Source organism: Haliotis cracherodii, unplaced genomic scaffold (genome assembly GCF_022045235.1).
Source record: "Haliotis cracherodii isolate W230 unplaced genomic scaffold, xgHalCrac1.p SCAF_17, whole genome shotgun sequence".
In the NCBI taxonomy this organism is placed as follows: domain Eukaryota; kingdom Metazoa; phylum Mollusca; class Gastropoda; order Lepetellida; family Haliotidae; genus Haliotis; species Haliotis cracherodii.
The window spans coordinates 5,371,977-5,393,945 of record NW_027266272.1 but is presented as its reverse complement, the minus strand read 5'-3'; the positions used below and the strand labels follow the sequence as shown (position 1 = coordinate 5,393,945).

General features: G+C 42.1%; 2 protein-coding genes across 2 annotated transcripts in view; one reads left to right on the top strand and one right to left on the bottom strand.

Moving 5' to 3' along the window:
- Nucleotides 1–8,051, top strand: part of LOC139464851 (DNA-directed RNA polymerase I subunit RPA2-like) — a 45,710-nt gene extending 37,659 nt beyond the window's left edge. The window contains exons 28-31 of the mRNA XM_071246403.1: nt 265–390; nt 1,775–1,902; nt 4,705–4,869; nt 6,632–8,051. Of these exons, the coding sequence (XP_071102504.1) occupies nt 265–390; nt 1,775–1,902; nt 4,705–4,869; nt 6,632–6,850 (638 nt within the window). The 3' untranslated portion in view covers nt 6,851–8,051. The remainder of the gene's footprint in view (nt 1–264; nt 391–1,774; nt 1,903–4,704; nt 4,870–6,631) is intronic.
- Nucleotides 8,052–12,929: 4,878 nt separating this feature from the next.
- LOC139464271 (uncharacterized) overlaps nt 12,930–21,969 on the bottom strand; it is a 40,748-nt gene continuing 31,708 nt past the window's right edge. Inside the window, exon 6 of the mRNA XM_071245794.1 lies at nt 12,930–13,204. Within this exon, the coding sequence (XP_071101895.1) occupies nt 13,181–13,204 (24 nt within the window). The 3' untranslated portion in view covers nt 12,930–13,180. The remainder of the gene's footprint in view (nt 13,205–21,969) is intronic.

The window sequence follows — 21,969 nt, the reverse complement described above, 5'->3', positions numbered from 1 at the left end:
GTATCAGGGTTAGAAATTGGCACTAGTCCTATAGTCCTTGCCAAACTGCCCAATAGAAAAGGCATCGTAAGGACTAGTAGAATTTTGACGTTTTTAAAGGTTCTGCTATATGCTATCATTATAAGGACTAGTGGACTGAAACTGTTAGTTTCTACCGCTGATGTATCCCCAATATTGGAATGTTGCTAATAGCAGCATAAATTGGTCACTTACTCTGGTAAACAAGTATTTGTCAAATTGTCACCTAATGTTTTGTGTATGCAGGAATGATGATCGAGATAATGGCGGGGAAGTCCTCGGCTCTCCACGGACTCTGCCACGATGCCACGCCCTTCACTTTCTCCGAAAAACAGCCCGCCATCGACCACTTTGGGAACATGTTGACTGCAGGTGTGTGCTCTACTCACAGCTTTCCTGTTAATATTTCACAACAAGAATATGCCAAGGAAAAACATTCCAAAACTTCTTCATTCCCCAAATTGTGCAAATTGAAATGTAGGCAGGGTTATTTCATTGGTTTTCGTATCTGTTGACCCAAACTTAGCCAACATTAATTTCTTCCTGCTGCGTCTCTTCAAAAGGGTACAGGTGGCCCTGTCATCCTAGGAGCATGATATGATCCATCTGTGCTAACAGTCTTATTGCCTTCTCCTCCCTTCTATTCTTACCATGCTCCTGCTTACCTGGGGCGGTCGGGTAGCCTAGTGGTTAAAGCGTTCGCTCGTCACGTGGAAGACCCGGGTTCGAATCCTGACATGGGTACAATGTGTGAAGCCCATTTCTGGTGTCCCCCGCCGTGATATTGCTGGAATATTGCTAAAAGCGGCGTTAAACCAAACTCACTCACTCACACACTCTTGCTTACCCAGCAACGCATTCCCTTCGTCTGCCATATCTGTCTACATCTTTTTTTAGAGTTATCCCCCTTACACTGCCCAGACATGTATGTAACACAAGTTACCTCCCCTAATACTACAATATGATTGTGGGTTTGAATTCCAGATTTGCCTGATTATGATTCTAGCTTTGTCAGCAGAATACCCGTGCTTGTAGGTCTCCGCCATGCTTCACTTCCTCCTATGTTAAGCTGAAGAGCTGTGATGTAAGAAAAATATTGTGCATCTTTCCGAGGCAAGGGATTTAACTGGCTACAGACAACAAGTCTAGTTTCAACCCTTGCTGAACTAGGTTGGAATTATGGAGTTAGGTTTAACGAGTCTATGCATAGTCCCATCAAAATCATGGAACAAAATCGAAATCAGATTCGTAAACTGACATGCAGATTTCGTTTGGTTGCAGAATTTGCAAAGCATGTGTACCGTCCACTTAGCGTCTAGAGATATTTTCCAAATCTTTTCATGTTTTTAATCAAGGTGCTCACATGATTTGATGCTCTTCATGAAATAAGACCCATTTGATTACAATATAGATCTTGATTATCTATCAGATCATCTTCACTGGGTACAGCCATTTTGTTTGAAGCAAATGCAAGTAACATGAGAGATGGAATCTGATTGGTCAGTAGTAGGGACATAGAAGGGACATAACTCGTAATAGCCACTGGTGGCGCTACGATCGAGCCCAGAAAGTCCAGCCTAGTTCGGAAAGAGAGGAAACTAGACATTCATAGTCGGTTATCACCCTTGCATCGGGAAGGTGTTCAAAGTGATGTTGAATCAATTGCTTTACAAATCATTTATGCAATAGTTAGTCAAATGCAAAAGACCTGACAGTTATTGTAGATTGTGGAGCAAGTGTGACTGTATGTTTGCAGCTGGCTACAACTACTACGGTACGGAGAGCATGTACAGCGGCGTGGACGGCCGAGAGATGGAGGTCAGCATCTTCTGTGGCATCGTGTACTACCAGAGACTTCGGCACATGGTCTCCGACAAGTTCCAGGTACAGACAGAGGGGGCTGGTCATGGCACTCAGAACACGTTGTTAAACGTCTGTTGATCAAATCTTAGAATGAGTACATTTTACAGTCCAACAATTCTCAGTTTGACGTGTGGCACTGATATTGAAGGGTTTGACACTGTGTGGCTGTTGTTACAGGTGCAGAATACTGGTCCTGTCGACCCTGATATTGAAGGGTGTGACACAGTGTGTTTGTGTTGTTACAGGGTCGGAATACGGGTCCTGTGGACCCTGATATTGAAGGGTTTGACACAGTGTGTGGCTGTTGTTACAGGTGCAGAGTACTGGTCCTGTCGACCCTGATATTGAAGGGTGTGACACAGTGTGTTTGTGTTGTTACAGGGGCGGAATACGGGTCCTATGGACCCTGATATTGAAGGGTTTGACACAGTGTGTGGCTGTTGTTACAGGTGCAGAGTACTGGTCCTGTCGACCCTGATATTGAAGGGTGTGACACAGTGTGTTTGTGTTGTTACAGGGGCGGAATACGGGTCCTGTGGACCCTGATATTGAAGGGTGTGTCACAGTGTGTGGATGTTGTTACAGGTGCGGAGTATAGGTCCTGTGGACCCTGATATTGAAGTGTGTGTCACACAGTGTGTGGATGTTGTCACAGGTGCGGAGTACAGGTCCTGTGGACCCTGATATTGAAGGGTGTGACACAGTGTGTGGATGTTGTTACAGGTGCGGAGTATAGGTCCTGTGGACCCTGATATTGAAGCGTGTGACACAGTGTGTGGATGTTGCTACAGGTGCGGAGTATAGGTCCTGTGGACCCTGATATTGAAGCGTGTGACACAGTGTGTAGATGTTGTTACAGGTGCGGAGTATAGGTCCTGTGGACCCTGATATTGAAGGGTGTGTCACAGTGTGTGGATGTTGCTACAGGTGCGGAGTATAGGTCCTGTGGACCCTGATATTGAAGCGTGTGACACAGTGTGTGGATGTGGTTACAGGTGCGGAGTATAAGTCCTGTCGACCCTGATATTGAAGGGTGTGACACAGTGTGTTGGAGTTGTTACAGGTGCGGAGTACCGGTCCTGTGGACCCTGATATTGAAGGATGTGACACAGTGTGTTGGTGTGGTTACAGGTGCGGAGTATAGGTCCTGTGGACCCTGATATTGAAGCGTGTGTCACACAGTGTGTGGATGTTGTTACAGGTGCAGAGTATAGGTCCTGTCGACCCTGATATTGAAGGGTGTGTCACACAGTGTGTAGATGTTGTTACAGGTGCGGAGTATAGGTCCTGTGGACCCTGATATTGGAGCGTGTGACACAGTGTGTGGCTGTTGTTACAGGTGCGGAGTACTGGTCCTGTCGACCCTGATATTGAAGGGTGTGACAAAGTGTGTGGATGTTGTTACAGGTGCGGAGTATAGGTCCTGTGGACCCTGATATTGAAGCGTGTGTCACAGTGTGTGGCTGTTGTTACAGGTGCAGAGTATAGGTCCTGTCGACCCTGATATTGAAGCGTGTGTCACACAGTGTGTGGATGTTGTTACAGGTGCAGAGTATAGGTCCTGTGGACCCTGATATTGAAGGGTGTGTCACAGTGTGTGGATGTTGTTACAGGTGCGGAGTACTGGTCCTGTCGACCCTGATATTGAAGCGTGTGTCACACAGTGTGTAGATGTTGTTACAGGTGCAGAGTATAGGTCCTGTCGACCCTGATATTGAAGCGTGTGACACAGTGTGTGGATGTTGTTACAGGTGCGGAGTACTGGTCCTGTCGACACTGATATTGAAGGGTGTGTCACAGTGTGTGGCTGTTGTTACAGGTGCAGAGTATAGGTCCTGTTACAAGTGCGGAGTACTGGTCCTGTCGACCCTGATATTGAAGCGTGTGTCACACAGTGTGTAGATGTTGTTACAGGTGCAGAGTATAGGTCCTGTCGACCCTGATATTGAAGCGTGTGACACAGTGTGTGGCTGTTGTTACAGGTGCAGAGTATAGGTCCTGTCGACCCTGATATTGAAGGGTGTGACCCTGATATTGAAGCGTGTGACACAGTGTGTGGCTGTTGTTACAGGTGCGGAGTACTGGTCCTGTCGACCCTGATATTGAAGGGTGTGACAAAGTGTGTGGATGTTGTTACAGGTGCGGAGTATAGGTCCTGTCGACCCTGATATTGAAGGGTGTGTCACAGTGTGTGGCTGTTGTTACAGGTGCAGAGTATAGGTCCTGTGGACCCTGATATTGAAGCGTGTGTCACGCAGTGTGTAGATGTTGTTACAGGTGCGGAGTACTGGTCCTGTCGACCCTGATATTGAAGGGTGTGTCACAGTGTGTGGATGTTGTTACAGGTGCGGAGTACTGGTCCTGTCGACCCTGATATTGAAGCGTGTGTCACACAGTGTGTAGATGTTGTTACAGGTGCAGAGTATAGGTCCTGTGGACCCTGATATTGAAGCGTGTGACACAGTGTGTGGATGTTGTTACAGGTGCGGAGTATAGGTCCTGTCGACCCTGATATTGAAGGGTGTGACACAGTGTGTTGGTGTTGTTACAGGTGCGGAGTACTGGTCCTGTCGACCCTGATATTGAAGGGTGTGACACAGTGTGTGGGTGTTGTTACAGGTGCGGAGTATAGGTCCTGTCGACCCTGATATTGAAGCGTGTGACACAGTGTGTTGGTGTTGTTACAGGTGCGGAGTACATGTCCTGTCGACCCTGATATTGAAGCGTGTGACACAGTGTGTGGATGTTGTTACAGGTGCGGAGTACATGTCCTGTCGACCCTGATATTGAAGCGTGTGACACAGTGTGTTTGTGTTGTTACAGGTGCGGAGTACAGGTCCTGTCGATCCCCTAACTCACCAGCCTGTGAAGGGGAGGAAAAAGGCCGGAGGGATCAGGTTCGGAGAGATGGAGAGAGACGCCCTCATAGCTCATGGCGCAGCTTTCCTCATCCATGACAGACTCTTCAACTGCTCTGATGGGACCCGGGTCAGTATTATACATAGCAGATGCAATCTAAAGGAACTTTTTGATTTTGTAACACCCAGGACTTTCAAAATCTGTATTACTTTCTTTCAAAGTACTATTTCAAGATGTAAACTAATGGATTTCTTTCCTGGTAACAAGTTTGATGTGCTACAGTACTAGTAAGCAGCCTCTGTAACTTAATTAAGCTGTCGGTTACTTTACTTTTGTGGCGTAAGGGTTTGTTTGTTTGTTTGTTGTTTAACACCGCACTCAGCAATATTCCAGGTATATGACGGGAGTCTGTAAATAATCGAGTCTGGACTAGGTAATCCAGTGATTGAAATCATGAGCATCAATCCACACGATACGATGGGATACGATCACATGCAACAACCAAGTCAGCGAGCCTGACCACCCGATCCCGTTAGTCGCCTTTTACGACAAGCATAGTCGCCTTTTTTGGCAAGATTGGGTTGCTGAAGACCCATTCTACCCGGACCTTCACGGTTCTGTGGCGTATGGGAAGCCTGTTGATTGAAGGCACCGGGAGTTACTTGGATCCATGTATCCCAGAAGTCCTTCTGGTTTTGTCCCAGGCAGGTAGAGGTGTGAAGTAAATCAGCTTTATCACAGGGCTTACGAGAGTGTGTGTGTCATGCTACCCGGAAAGTCTGTGGCACCCATTACTTTTGTCCTTTGGTTTGCCCAGCATTGCTCGTTGTAAGAGGTTACTAGATTATTGGAACCTGTGAGGATTCTGAGTTAGAATCGGTCCCTAGCAACCTTGCTGGTCGCAATTGATCTTTATTGATCAGATACTCAGGCTCTGTGACCTAGTTGATGGCAGGTCAACATGACCTAATGGTGCTGAAAAGTATGTTGATTTTTTTAAAAGGCCAGAAAATTGGTGTCTCAATTTTACTATAGCAGTTACTGAATGTGTGTCAGTTAATGTGTGTGTATATTCCAGGCCGAGATCTTTACGTCTGTACATGCTCCAGGCCCAGATCTGTACGTCGTGCGGGAGTCTGACGTCTCTGTGTAGCTCTGTCAGTTACTGTATGTGTGTTTGTGTTCCAGGCCCAGATCTGTACATCGTGCGGGAGTCTGCCGTCTCTGTGTAGCTGTCAGTTACTGTATGTGTGTGTATGTGTTCCAGGCCCAGATCTGTACGTCGTGCGGGAGTCTGCCGTCTCTGTGTAGCTGTCAGTTACTGTATGTGTGTGTATGTGTTCCAGGCCCAGATCTGTACATCGTGTGGGAGTCTGCTGTCTCTGTGTAGCTGTCAGTTACTGTATGTGTGTGTATGTGTTCCAGGCCCAGATCTGTACGTCGTGCGGGAGTCTGCCGTCTCTGTGTAGCTGTCAGTTACTGTATGTGTGTGTATGTGTTCCAGGCCCAGATCTGTACATCGTGCGGGAGTCTGCCGTCTCTGTGTAGCTCTGTCAGTTACTGTATGTGTGTGTATGTGTTCCAGGCCCGGATCTATACGTCGTGCTGGAGTCTGCCATCTCTGTGTAGCTGTCAGTTACTGTATGTGTGTGTATGTGTTCCAGGCCTGGATCTGTACGTCGTGCGGGAGTCTGACGTCTCTGTGTAGCTCTGTCAGTTACTGTATGTGTGTGTATGTGTTCCAGGCCCGGATCTGTACGTCGTGCGGGAGTCTGCCGTCTCTGTGTAGCTCTGTCAGTTACTCTGTTTGTGTTCCAGGCCCGGATCTGTACGGCGTGCGGGAGTCTGCCGTCTCTGTGTAGCTCTGTCAGTTACTCTGTTTGTGTTCCAGGCCCGGATCTGTACGGCGTGCGGGAGTCTGCTGTCTCCGTGTCTGGACAAGCCCCCCGTGTCCACTGCAGCAGCATCGGTGGAGTCCCGCCGGGTGTGGTCCTGCAAGGTGTGTCAGAGGTCGGACACCATACAGACGGTCGCTGTCCCCTACGTCTTCCGCTACCTCGTGGCCGAGCTGGCTGCTATGAACATTAAGCTCAAACTTGGTGTCAGTTGAACATATTGAAGGTTTAGAGACACTGGACACAGTGCTGGCACAGTGAATCAGGAGACTTGTGTAAGATGAAACCTTTGCTGATCCTTGAACTAAACTTGCAATTATTTCCTCCAATGAAAGTTGTTATAGCTTTTGTCGTGAGTGAATGTTGTTTTACGACAGTCAATAATATTCCTGGTGGATCATGGAGGCCGTAATATCGGGTAATCAAATCTGATCCGACTACTCGGTGGTTGGTAGAGCAACGCCCAGCCCCATCAGCATGATCAAGGTATGATCAGGGTATGATCACACGCGTATTAACTGACGCCCCAATCCAATTGGCCTCCGATGACAAGCGACCCGTTAAGATCTGATTTTGAATAGGTCTTCAGTCACCCATTCTTGCCATGAGAGGCAACTATGCTTCTCGTAAGAGTCGACTAAAGGGATTGGTGGTCAGGCTCACTGACTTGGTTGATGCATGTGGATCGATGCTTATGATGTTAATCACTGGATTGTCTTGTCCAGACTTGATTATTTACAGACCGCCGTCATATAGCTGGTATATTGCTGAGTGAGGCTTGAAACAAACAAACAAACAAAACGAGCAGACACACACTGTCCTAGTTCTATGACAAACATAAGTGTGTTGACCTGGGTCCCTGAATTTTACTAGCATTGGAAAGTTTCTGGGTTGAAGTTTTTATGCAAACCAAATGTTGACATATCATGAAAAATTATTTTGGTATGAGGTTGGAATAAGATTGATCAATGAAACCTCTTTATTCGCCAGACATTTGTCAAACAGTTTGAATTACTGTTTCCTTGAATGAAATGATTTGCTCACAAGAAAAAAGAACATACTATTTCTACCCAGCCAAAATGTCACCAGGGGCATAGATAGCCTTGCAGTCAAGGAAACTGCAATTTTGCTGTACAGAATTGTGTCCCTTAGGCCATGGCAGGATCTGCTGATTTCTATCTGCTGGTAAATGTCTGCAACCAGACACTCCATGATATAGCTGGAATATGGTTCTAGGTGGTGTTAAATTCCAATTCACTCCCCAAATGATGCAGGTTCTCTGCAGGTTGAACGACATAGACAGCAAGTTAGACAACTGTAGACTTTGAGGTCCATGTGTATTTATGTGTACATACTCTGTAAATGCATGTATTATAGTCCAAAGGATCTTGGTGATGTACATTTTGACATATGTGAATGACGATAAAAGATATGAAAGAATTGTAAGCTTTTGTTGTTTATTGTACATTTCAGAGTATATATTAATTACAAAACATTGGAAGTGGTATAATGTTTGGGCAAACAAGAATATGGAATTAATTCATCAGGAATTGTGGCAGTAATTTAGCAGCCCCATGTAAATGGGGATGCTCTATGGTTTTGTCTATGATTTCACTACCACTGCCACACTTAGTTATCGAAACCACACACTGCTAGGACATCATAGGGATATATTATGCATATTTCCAATATGTTCTAAATAAGCTTCACAAAACTTTATTAGGTCAAGGTCAACCCGACGAGGATACATCTTCCTCAGGGCAGCAGATCCAAGATCAGAAGAGGCAGTGAGTGACCTACATATAAGGTGTTTGCCAATTTCACTAAGATGCCTTCTGCAGCTATCTTAAAGTTTTATGCATGTAGTTATATTATTTGATTACATATATATATATATATATATATATATGACAAGTGATAACAGGTCACACAGTACATATGCTATATGTTTTGTTACAACGCATACCACCTAGGGTCATTCCTATGGAGATGCTCTTGATATATATGTACATTTGTCATTTGTCGGATGTACAGAGTACTTTCAGCAGTCTAGTGAGTTGTGTACAAAATCTTTCAGCAATGTTAAAATACATCTTAGTTTCTGAAAATAACCTGCTAAAAGCCTTCACCAAAAACTGTTTTTCTTCCCAACTTGCTGCCACTATGTTTTGGTAGGTAATGAAGGGCAAACTCGTATTTTACATGCAAGCCCAAAAACTGGTCGCCAGAATTGTCTATAATTTTGCAGACACTTGAAGCATCTCACCCTAGTCAGATTTAAAAAGTGGACTTCTGTCTGCACTTAACAAAATAGTTGACAATCATTAACAAAAACACTGTGCCAAGGTCTGATGGGCAATTAAACAAACAGCAGTCGGGTCATGTGACGCTGTCTATGCCAACTCTTGTTTGTCTACTACGAGCTGAACTACCAGGTTCTCGGGGCACGGGTGGCCCAGTCGTCTAAGGCGCTGGGATTCGCTGTGCGGAGTTGCGTCCCTTGGGCACGCCAGAAACCTATGATTGTGGGTTCGAATCCTGGTTCGCCCCAATTATGTTTCTATGTTTGTCAGCACCATACCCGTGCTTGTGGGTTTCACCGAAGTGGTAAACGTCTGATACGTGCATCACTTCGGGCTTTCCTCCCACATTAAGCTGACACACCGTGATATAACTGGAGTACTGTTAAAAGCGGCGTTAAACCCAACATGTTTAATATAATGTTAACATTAACTATAGTTGCAATCAAGTTGGGTAGACTAACGCTTAGTCTCTGAAAATACATCATTTTGATAGAAACAAGCAACTACAATTAAATTAATAAGGAGCCCCAGTGAGAAGCAAGAATCAGACCTGAACCTGTGCAAAATCTAGACTTGCTTCATTTAGGGCTAAAGCATTACAGTAAACGCTGGGTGGAAAGAGTGAGTGAGTGGTTCAGGGACTGTGAGACAGACTAACAAGTTAGGAAGACAAGCAGTTTTGGGTCTTAAGAGCAGACAACAGCACTTAGTTTGAAATCCTAGAGAGTTCAGGTATTCCCTGTTTCAGGAATTAACTGCTTCTCTACACAATATTCATTCACTCTCATTTGAACCGACCAACACATACATAACTGACTCAACAAATATCAAGCCTGTGAATGCTAGAAATGGAAGATTGGTATTCAATGAAATACATCAGTTTGGCTTCAAGTCAAATACTGCTTACATGTTTGCAGTGTTTGAAATACCTGCCTGCCCGACCGTCCGAGACGGGTTAATTTCAATTCGGGCTGCCAGATTTTCAAATCCCCCTGCCCGACGGTCGGGTTATATTTCATAGGTGAAAATATTTTAAATATTTCCCGATGATAAGCATTAATTCACATGTAAAGATGAATGATAAAATGTAACCAAAAAGAAACCCGATTAGCTTTTAGACAACCAAAAATTTAGCCATGCGCTTATGCTACAAGGGCTGTGTCTATTCGCACGATATCGTGTACATAAAGAGTACATATTCCACAATGACACGATATCGTGTCAATAACAGACAATTTATGACAATATGCACTATATCGTGTAAATAACAGACAATTTATCACAATATGCACGATATCGTGTAAATAACAGACAATTTATCACAATATGCCCAATATCGTATAAATAACAGACAATTTATCACAATATGCACTATATCGTGTAAATAACAGACAATTTATCACAATATGCACGACATCGTGTAAATAACAGACAATTTATCACAATATGCACGACATTGTGTAAACAACAGAACTTTCACCATGATATGTAGATATATCGTGTAAATAATGAAATATTTACCATAATATGCACAATATCGTGGGAATAACAGCACACAATACTCACACGTTATGGTATCACGGGTTATATTATTGGATCTATCAGCAGTGATTACGAACATTATATCAACTCGCTACATATATATATGTTTGCGGTTTATAGGCCTAGTATCTACACAGATCAACACATCGATCTCGGCATTTGCGCAACTGTTAGAACCCACAACACTGGTTTTTAATGATACTCGTTGATAAAATCGAATATAATAAATATTAAAAGCAATCATTTACAAGTCGTTTTTGCTTTTTCCACGGCGATAGATGTGTGACAACCCTGTAATATATTCCTCAGTCCGCAATTTGAAGCGATCCCATAATGACAATAACCTACAATACGGTGTACGTGTGCTAAGAAATAAATACCTAAATAACATATCAGAGTTGCCCTATTCAGTTCTAATAAGAACGGTTTATGTATTCATATATCTGATGACTGTTTATTGGTTTAAAGTTCCAAATACAAATTTTAATATTGTTCTTAATTGAAATTTGTACATATTGGTGTCCTAATAAATAAAAATGCGATATATTCGCATGCAAATTATGACCAGTCGTTAAACATTTTGTCCATCTTTGGTGTTAAAATGATTAATGTTATAAGGCCCTTTTTAGGAATAAGGATATTTACATGATGTATTCTAGGATATTAAATACAAATCTGACCTAAAAAGTGTTTGCTATTTCTTTTCTTGCATTACTTCATGTTCAATGAATTCAATTTTAAAGTTTTAATTAAATTATCCTGAGAAACATGTGATTAAACATATGATTATAGTGGGCAGGCAGGTTTTGGTCAGGGCTGGCAAGTATTTCAGCTAGCCAGTCCTGTGGTCTGGCTTAAATTTTTGGGAGTTTCATACCCTGATGTTTGGTGTGGGTATTGGTGAATATTTGACATGTTTTCTGTATGTGTTTATGCTACTCAGCGATCAAGCATGTCTGCCTGACTAAACAAATATAAGTGAGTGAGTGAGTGAGTATGGTTTTACGCCGCTTTTAGCATTATTCCAGCAATATCACGGCGGGGGACACCACAAATGGGCTTGCTACAATTACAAAATTCTGTGGTAAAAACTTAACCATTTCCCCAACACATATTAATACAGAACTCTTTCTTTGTGTTCAAAAAATTGCATCTCCTGGATTTAGACATTTCAGTTTTAAGAACGTTTAAAAGTGAGAATTATTTATTCAAAATTTTCGATTAATTGTATGATTCATATTTTGTGTGTTTGAAGGGCATGTTAAATGTTTGGGCATCATTCGAGTGTAAAATTTGATAAGAAAAGCTTGAAAAGTAGTGTAAAATTTGATGTGAAAAAAAGGCTAATTTCGTGATTTTTTGGCAATCTCGGTTAAGTTACGTTTTCTGCAAATCTTTCCTGGGACTTAGCAAGCATGAGATACCATAGGCCTACTCTGCCCCGGAATACCCACACAGAGACAAGCATGGGGTACTGGGGACCTACTCTGACCTTGTATACCCACACAGAGACAAGCATGGGGTACTGGGGACCTACTCTGTCCTGGAATACCCACACAGAGACAAGCATGGGGTACTGGGGACCTACTCTGTCCTGGAATACCCACACAGAGACAAGCATGGGGTACTGGGGACCTACTCTACCCTGGTATACCCACACAGAGACAAGCATGGGGTACTGGGGACCTACTCTGTCCTGGTATACCCACACAGAGACAAGCATGGGGTACTGGGGGACCTACTCTGTCCTGGAATACCCACACAGAGACAAGCATGGGGTACTGGGGACCTACTCTGTCCTGGAATACCCACACAGAGACAAGCATGGGGTACTGGGGACCTACTCTGTCCTGGTATACCCACACAGAGACAAGCATGGGGTACTGGGGACCTACTCTACCCTGGTATACCCACACAGAGACAAGCATGGGGTACTGAGGACCTACTCTGTCCTGGTATACCCACACAGAGACAAGCATGGGGTACTGAGGACCTACCCTGCCCCGGAATACCCACACAGAGACAAGCATGGGGTACTGGGGACCTACTCTGACCTTGTATACCCACACAGAGACAAGCATGGGGTACTGGGGACCTACTCTGACCTGGTATACCCACACAGAGACAAGCATGGGGTACTGAGGACCTACCCTGCCCCGGAATACCCACACAGAGACAAGCATGGGGTACTGAGGACCTACTCTGTCCTGGAATACCCACACAGAGACAAGCATGGGGTACTGGGGGACCTACTCTGACCTTGTATACCAACAGAGACAAGCATGGGAAACTGGGGACCTACTCTAACCTTGTATACCCACAGAGACAAGCATGGGGTACTGGGGACCTACTGTGTCCTGGAATACCCACACAGAGACAAGCATGGGGTACTGGGGACCTACTCTGACCTTGTTTACCCACAGAGACAAGCATGGGGTACTGGGGGACCTGTTCTGTCATTGCATGAGGAGACAAGCATGTGTACTGCAGATATTCTCTACCTCAGAATCCCCACTGAGACATCACCCAGGGGGTTCTTGAGATCTACCGGTATTCTGTTCCAAATGAGAGAGAACATGGGGAACTTGGAACCTGTTCATCCGCAAATCCTTTGGGTTATGGAAATGAAGACGCATCCCTGATGACAGTTCTTTCTCATGACTCCATAGCAGTCCTATTTCTGTGTATCGGGTACATCCATCATGCTTCTGAGAGAAGCTGCACCTGAAACACAGAACAAGGCCATTATGAGTGAGTGAGTGGGTTGAACACTGAAGTATTTGAGAGGTAAGACACCATGTCAGCTTTATGTGGGAGTAAAGCTTGAAGTGATGTGGATCTTAGATGTTTACTACTGTGATGAGGTGAGGTGAAATGGGGTTTAACGTTGCGTCCAAGATTATTGCACTTATATAGCGACGTGCATGTACGTTTGTGTGGCTGCTTGTACTAGTCCGGACTGATGCCGATTTATAGTGCTAGCTCACTGAGATACCATGCCGCAGTTTAAGATGAATACCCCACTCAGACACAGTATACTGACTCCGAGCCGACCAGTCCTTGTTTTAGCCCCTTAATGCCGAGCGCCAGACAGGGTAACAACAAGTACCATCTATTAACGTCTTTGGTATGACACGGTCGGCGATCGAACCCCGGACCTTCCACTCTCTGGGCGGACGCTCTACCACAAGACCACGGAGGGGGTCACTACTGTGATGAAACCCAAGAGAACTGGCATTGAAAGCAAGAAACATATTTTAGGGCGATACCAGGATTCAAACCCATGACAACAGGTTTGTGGCATGTCTATGGGATGTATCTGTGCACAAAGAATTGTACCTGAAAGGGCAAGTAAAGGGGAAAATATGATTGCGATTTTCCTAGACAGATTTAATCAATTCATGAGAGAGAAAAATCATGATAATCGTAGAAGTATTTAAATGTCCAAGGGGAAGTGCTGAAATCACACGCTCCGTATTCGGATTCTAAAACAAATGTATTTAGGGGTGTGGCCTCAAGCTACCTGCACAGCGGTGGCAACTGTTTTCATTGGCTGATAGGTATATGTTTATCTATCTTGTGATTCTCAGCCGTTATACACATACTGATTCTGCTATTTCTGTTAATCCAACAAAAATAACAACATTGCATTATAGCAGACGTTGTTAAATGTGTGAAATGACCTTTGATCTTGACATTGTTAATAATCAAAAAAAACAAATAAGCGGTAACTAGCGTTCTATTACTAACATCTTGTTTGGGAAATAAAACACTATTGCCCTCTGCCACACAATCCACACAATTTATGCCTGTCAGGGATTCATTCCCTGAGTAAACAACTGACGGCATCGTCAGTGTTGTTACTAAGGTGACATAAGGTGTGGACACAGTAATCAAATGGATGAGCAGACAGAAAAAAGATGTAACTGAGCAGCAGTCAGATCGTCATGTTTGTTGAAATCGCACAGGAGGTCAAACACAGGGAACCCATTTTAACACCAGTAAGGGGAATCCCTTAAGTGACAGAATATTTCGTTTTGGGGATGATTTGGGCTGTCATTTTTTATCGTCTGTTTTACGCTATTTCCATTTTTCAAATTTTATTTTGGTGAAGTATTTGCAAAGTTTCTCTGTTGACTTTATTTGCTTTTGCCCTTACTTGCCATTTACTGGAACAACCATGCCTCAAGAGTACATATGTGTTCCCTCTTCAGCAACCCATGCTTGCCGTAAAAGGTGACTAAGCTTGTTGTGAAAGGCGACTAACAGGATTGGGTGGTCAGGCTCCCTGACTTGGTTGATGCATGTCATCGATCCCAATAAATGGACCAATAATCATGATATCAATCACTGGATTGTCTAGTCCAGAATCGATTATTTACAGACTGACGTCATATAGCTGGAATATTACTGAGTGATATGTGTTCCAAAAGAGCACCATTTACATAGTATTTTCGTCATGGTAGAATGGAGATAAATTTGAGGTAAAGCGATCGGATCTGAATTAGAATCAGGGGTACTTTATCTACAGTTAAATGTACTGTGAGAACCTATTTGAGATACCGGTAGTTTTTCTGTTCATTGTACCAGCCGTTGAACAATCCAGCAGTGAGACGTCATGTTACTTCAACTGACCAATCAGCATTGAAAATCAACAAAATGCATGTGTGGGCACTAATAATTATGTTTTATCCTTTTTGTGTGCAAGACAGTCAATGTACATTGTGAACATTTCACTTCGACCGATATGCAAAATGCCTCTGACCGTGATCCTGATCGATAGTGTTAATGCAGCAAGAATCGCTCTGCTGGTGCCACTATTGAGCCATGCATTGTTTCTTTCAACTGATTTATTCCACAATGTACTCTGATAATTGTGCAGAAATGCACTCAAGGAACACCAATTGTTGAGTGTTTTGAAGGTTTTTGAGGAGTGAATAACAAAATACAAAAAAAGGTTAAAAACATGTAACAATTACTTTGTTAAGTAATGTCATTAAAACAACTCTAAAACACATATAGACTGAAGAATCTCTGTAGCTCACCTATATGCTTGCATTCAAATTTGTATTATATAGTTTCTTGAGGAACACATAAGAAAGTTGTCTGCCAGTGTTTCAGGTGAACAATTGACATGCCTTTGCATGTGTTTGTAATAGGTCGGGTATTTAGCAAGACCTGCTCAGATGCCAATTTTTTGTTCCAAATCTGCCGAAAATGACAGTAAAAATGACCCAATTTGAATTAAACATTTCTTATTTCCTCAGAATTTACGAAAATATGAACAGCAAAAAAAATCCAGTTTTGAACAAATTCACCCAATTTTTCCCAAGTTTGCCTGCCAAAGAAACTTATTTTGGTATCCTTGATAAATCCCTGATTCAAGGTGCCACTGGTGGGGCAGGATACGCTCACCTTTTCTAAAACACCTGGGCCCACTTGCACAAAGCGATCTTAGCGCTAAGACTATTGTAAGCCTATGCTAAAGTATGGGAGTTAAGATCATCTTAGCGCTAAGATCGCTTTGTGCAAGTGGGCCCTGGTGTTCATTTAGCATTGTGATCCATAAAGAAATGCTTATGATCATATGATGATAAAGTCGTAATCATACAACCAACTGCTTTTAGAAACGATTTCTTCTTATTATGGAATTAATATTGTCGCTTGAATTACATGCACTATCAGAAGTAGCCTTTTCCAAACCTTTCCCTCAATTCTCCAAAACTTTCCCACTAGAAATATATCCAGACTCGATTAGTTACAGACCGCAGCCATACAGCAGGATTATTGCTGAGTGCAGCTTCAAACAACAACCAAATTCTGACTCAAAGCCTTTTCAAGCATGTGTGAGCCTTGCCCTCGGTCCTGGGCTATCATTCGGTTTCTGTGGGGTAAAGAAGAAAGTATGCCCAAATATTTTCTACCCACGTTTTTTCCCGACCCCCAGGGCATGCTCTGTCTACCAAAATCGAGGGAAAGTGTTTTTCCATGCTTATAAACCGAAAAAAGAAACTTAAAACAACATTTATCAACATTTTTATGTTTCGAACATACTTTCCATGAAACGCGCGTAAAATATCTGTTGCTGGCGTACGGATCTTGAAAAGGACATTCTAAAAATCAGTGAGGCTTATCAACACCTCTGTAGCCTCGTGGTACACTCACTGGGCTACAGATATGAAGGTTGCGAGTTCGATCCTTGGGAATTGAAGAAAACATTTGTCATTTGATTTTACATTTCATTACATGTTACAATCTGAACGGAAGTTATATTAATAAAATACCCAGGACATTATATAAAATCCCTGGGATATTATATAAAATCCCAGGGACATTACAACGTTCCTGTTTATGAGATTTAACCCGACTGGAAAGTAAAACCTCACAATAGGTCTTAATGCCTATAGAAAGAAGTCTCTTACTTAATAGCGATCCCAATGAATAGGTTTATAAATGGTCTAGAATGTATAGATTCAGTCGTTAAACCCATAACTATCATTCGGAATACCCCGTTTTAAAGTTTTCGAGGCTGCTTGATTAGAAATCACATTCCGACTGTCACTTTCATGATCTGGTAAGCGACGCCCTGATTGGTCGGATGAAAGGTCGTTCTGACGTGACCCCTAATGGGATGTCCTCAGATCTTTGTTTTGCGGTAGCGAGAACTAAGATCTGATTGGGTTGGCTCGCATGGATTCTCTGGCATGCCAAAGGGATGCAACTCTGCACAGCTAACCGTAGTGCCTTTGATGAGTAGGCCCCATGTGCCCTGAATTTATGATGAATCAAATTGATGCATATGAAAGTGAGTGAGTGATGTTTTACGCCACTTTTAGCAATATTCCAGCAACATCATGACGAGTGACAAAAGAAAAAGGCTTCACATATTGTACCCATGTGGGGATTCAAACAAAGGAATTTGGTGTGAAGAACGAATGCTTGAACCACTTGGCTACCTCGACGTCCCCGCTAATGAAAGATGTGCGAGAGCGTAAACGAAGCTTGTCTTATTGATTCCAAGAAATGTGTGCCTTATTTGGAAGATATAAAATAAATGAAAGCTGCCTCACTTTCATGACTTAACTCATTTGATTGGTAACTGTTAACATTTGTCGACTGGTAACCCTGGTTGCACAGTAGACCTGATGTTATGTAGAATGAACACTGGTCACCTGTCTATGCATTAGATTTTGAAAATATGTACACAGTAAACTATGGTTATAACTAATACTCCTTTTTGTGGAAGCCTTGGTGGCTGAGTGGATTAGATAGCTGACTTTGTGTGCTGGCGATACGGTGCCTCACTCTGGCAGTGTGGGTTCGAATCCCAGACGGGACTCAACCCCAAAAAAGTATGAGAATCTGTACTTTACTCAGAAAGTGTTATCCCAAATATAACATTTGTTACATTACTACGGTCAACATAGTAATACAACATATATACATCAAACTTACAGCAAATGCCAAGGATAAAAAATCAACAGTTTGTTATAAGGGTGTTCGTAATTACTGTAATTTACTGTAGTTGTTCATTATCTTTTTTATTTCATTTTTTTTACAATTTCTATGACAAAGACAGGTGATGAAGGAATAAATTATGTGCAAAAAATTCTTGTTTTATTTTCAACAATGTGAGATGTCCCGATCCGTCTTACAGCGATGAGGTTGTTGTTGAAAAACCATCATTATGGGATTTACATCATTCAGTGTATTTTTATGACCATTTTATACAAAATAGAACTGATCGTAAAAATATCAATATTAAAAGTTTCATAAAAGAAACTGGAAATGATTTTTAATTATAATTAGGATTATGAATACCGGTCAGTTATGTGTGTAATCGTGACAGTTTGTACTGTAGACAAGGAGGAGACACTGCTGTGGAGTACATGGTGATGATCAATACATATGCATTGTAATTAACATGCTGTCATGAGAATCGGTGGAGTACGAAGAGCATTGTTTTCCCATGGGTTTTAGCATTTATCGTTTCAAGCTTGTACACCAGTTCAAGAGAGCTCAACTTGCATGTCGTATCATCTACCGTAATTGTTTTCATAAACTCAGAAAGAGTTTGAATATTTAGGAGATAAACATACTGTGTTTTCAATGTAGAGCTAGGTTACATGTAGATTTAACTGCGCTAAATTGAATTTGGAACTGAACACGTAGCGTGAGATTTCAAATGTTAGATTTAGTGTGTGTTTCCACACATCCTTTGAATATTGTAGTAACTGCAACTTTGCATTTTGTAACCTGTACTTGTGGATATAATTACTTAAATATGCCTACCGACAATGACTGAAAAAAGTTCTTTTCTATGAATTTAGCTTCTGCAAAGTAATTTCCAAATTCAGGGTAGGATATCAATTATCAATACATATTTCAATAAAAAATCATCAGTGTTGCACACAGTATCCAATCAAAAGAGGAGTTTTTAAAGAATTACGGTAATTACAAGTCAAGCGCTAGTACATGTACATCAAAGGTATTGATTACATGTGGTAAGAAATACATAACAACCACAGAGTCAATGTTAGTATGTTACCAACTCCACCATGGTTGGGACCAGCCTGTTCTGACGGGGAATAGCGTGGTTCAGAATCTCTCTGATGAAAGATCTCTGCGATGAAGATCTGTGTATTATTTTGGACATTCTGGTGTCTTAACAAACCCGGGCACATAGGTAAGTACCTACACAGCATCATTAGAAGTATTATGATGCCCAAAACAGTCATCATCAGTCATAGTAATCATCATCATCATCATCATCATCATCATCATCATCATCATCATCATCATCATCGTAATCATCATCATCATCATAGTAATCTTCATCATCATCATCATTGTCAAAGTAATAATAATAATAATCATCATCATCATTGTCATAGTAATCATATATGAACATCATAATCATCATAATCATCATCAAATTTATCATCATTGTGCCCCAATTATCACTCACTCACTCACTCACTCACTCACTCAGCAGGTGCATGTGTTGTTTATAATTCAGTGTTAAGCGGAGCAATCAAGACAGGAAACTTTAAAGCAACCACAGATTACATATCACAGATTCAGAAGCTCACCTTCATTCAGTGGTATAACATTTAGAGGTGGAGGATGTACAAACCATTTATTTTGTGTAAAAGACACAACAGGCAGAAAATGGATAAATGTTTATACAACACTCATGAAAATATGACCTTTCCTCTGTCACTCAATGAAAGAAACAAGACATTTCACTCGGCACATGGTTGGATGGTTTGTTATTTCACGCCGCACTCAGCAGTATTCCAGCTATATGACCGCAGTCTGTAAATAATGGGGTCTAGACCAGACAACCCAGTGATTAACATCATGAACATCGATCCATGCAATTGGGATCGATGACATGCATCAACCAAGTCAGCGAGCCTGACCACCCGATCTCATTTGTCGCTTTTTACGCCAAGCATAGTCTCCTTTAACGGTTGCTGAAGACTTATCTACCCCGGACCTTCACGGGTCCTCGGCACATGGAATATCCTATTTATAATATACATTTTGTGTAGTTGTCTACCGAAAAATTTAATTATGTCATAACAAATGTAAAACCTTGAAACATAAATTCTCCCTACCCAGCACACAGGGACGTTCACCATCCCTTGTTATTGCAACTTAAAAAGTAGCTCTGTGTTTAAAACATCTTAAAAAATCAAAAGTAACAAAAAATACATGTGGTCAATAAAATTCTTTAACATACATTTGGATATGCTTATATACAAAGTCAACTTTAACAAATGATATTCTTGAAAACTAGGGGACCACTGTTGGAAGTGAAAGAATACACGCTTTTCTAGACTCAAGTAACAAAAATGGCTCTTTGCGAAACGAACAGTCTCGATCGACAAGTTAAATGTGAAATTAACAGTTTATAAAGAAATATTTTTGAGAGAATAACAAAGGACAAGAAGTGATATTTATTCCATAAATGGCCATCTTTCATTATTTTGCCTTGTCCATGGGAACTAACGTAAAAAGGACGTCAACAGTTGGTGTACGGGCTTGACATCTATGATAAAGTGAGATAATATAAGGGGAGGTAAGTCTTGTATGACAATAGTTCCGTCAAAGTGTTATGTTCACTGCAATGAAATATCAAGTGTTATGTTCACTGCAATGAAATATTAAGTGTTATGTTCACTGCAGGGAGATATCAAGTGTTATGTTCACAGCAGTGAAATATCAAGTGTTATGTTCACTGCAATGAAATATCAAGTGTTATGTTCACTGCAGTGAAATATCAAGTGTTATGTTCACAGCAGTGAAATATCAAGTGTTATGTTCACTGCAATGAAATATCAAGTGTTATGTTCACTGCAGGGAGATATCACTTTTCTCAACTTCAAAAAACTCTCACACTGTCTTTCACACTGAAGTACATAATAAAGCTCGGTATTATTTGACAGTCAACCAGTTTCACTGCATTTCAATTTATTTTCATCAATTTTTGTGTTGTTTAACGTAGCACTCGTTGATAATAATTACGACACAAGTAATGATCATAATTACTGTAATAATAATATGATGGTTATGATGATGACAACAACTATACAAAATCAACTTGACATTTACGATACTTCTGTTAGAAGCAAAAGAATACACGCTGGTCAAATAATAAATCGTGATGAGTTAAATAAAAAAATTACTGTTTATGATGAAAATAGAGAGTAACAAACGTGAAGGAGTGATATTTACTTCAAGAATGATCATGTGTCATTATTTTGCACAGGTTGCTGGGGACCTATCCTTACAACCAGCATAGGTTGCTGGGGACCTATCCTTACAACCAGCATAGGTTGCTTGGGACCTATCCTTACGACAAGCATAGGTTGCTGGGGACCTATTCTTACGACCAGCATAGGTTCCTGGGGACCTATTCTTACGACCAGCATAGGTTGCTGGGACCTATTCTTACGACCAGCATAGGTTGCTGGGGACCTATTCTTACGACCAGCATAGGTTCCTGGGGACCTATTTTTACGACCAGCATAGGTTGCTGGGGACCTATTCTTACGACCAGCACAGGTTGCTGGGGACCTAACCTTACGACCAGCACAGGTTGCTGGGGACCTATCCTTACGACCAGCATAGGTTGCTGGGGACCTATCCTTACGACCAGCATAGGTTGCTGGGGACCTATCCTTACGACCAGCATAGGTTGCTGGGGACCTATTCTTACGACCAGCATAGGTTGCTGGGGACCTATTCTTACGACCAGCACAGGTTGCTGGGGACCTATTCTTACGACCAGCATAGGTTGCTGGGGACCTATTCTTACGACCAGCACAGGTTGCTGGGGACCTATTCTTACGACCAGCATAGGTTGCTGGGGACCTATCCTTACGACCAGCATAGGTTGCTGGGGACCTATCCTTACGACCAGCATAGGTTGCTGGGGACCTATCCTTAAGACCAGCATAGGTTGCTGGGGACCTATCCTT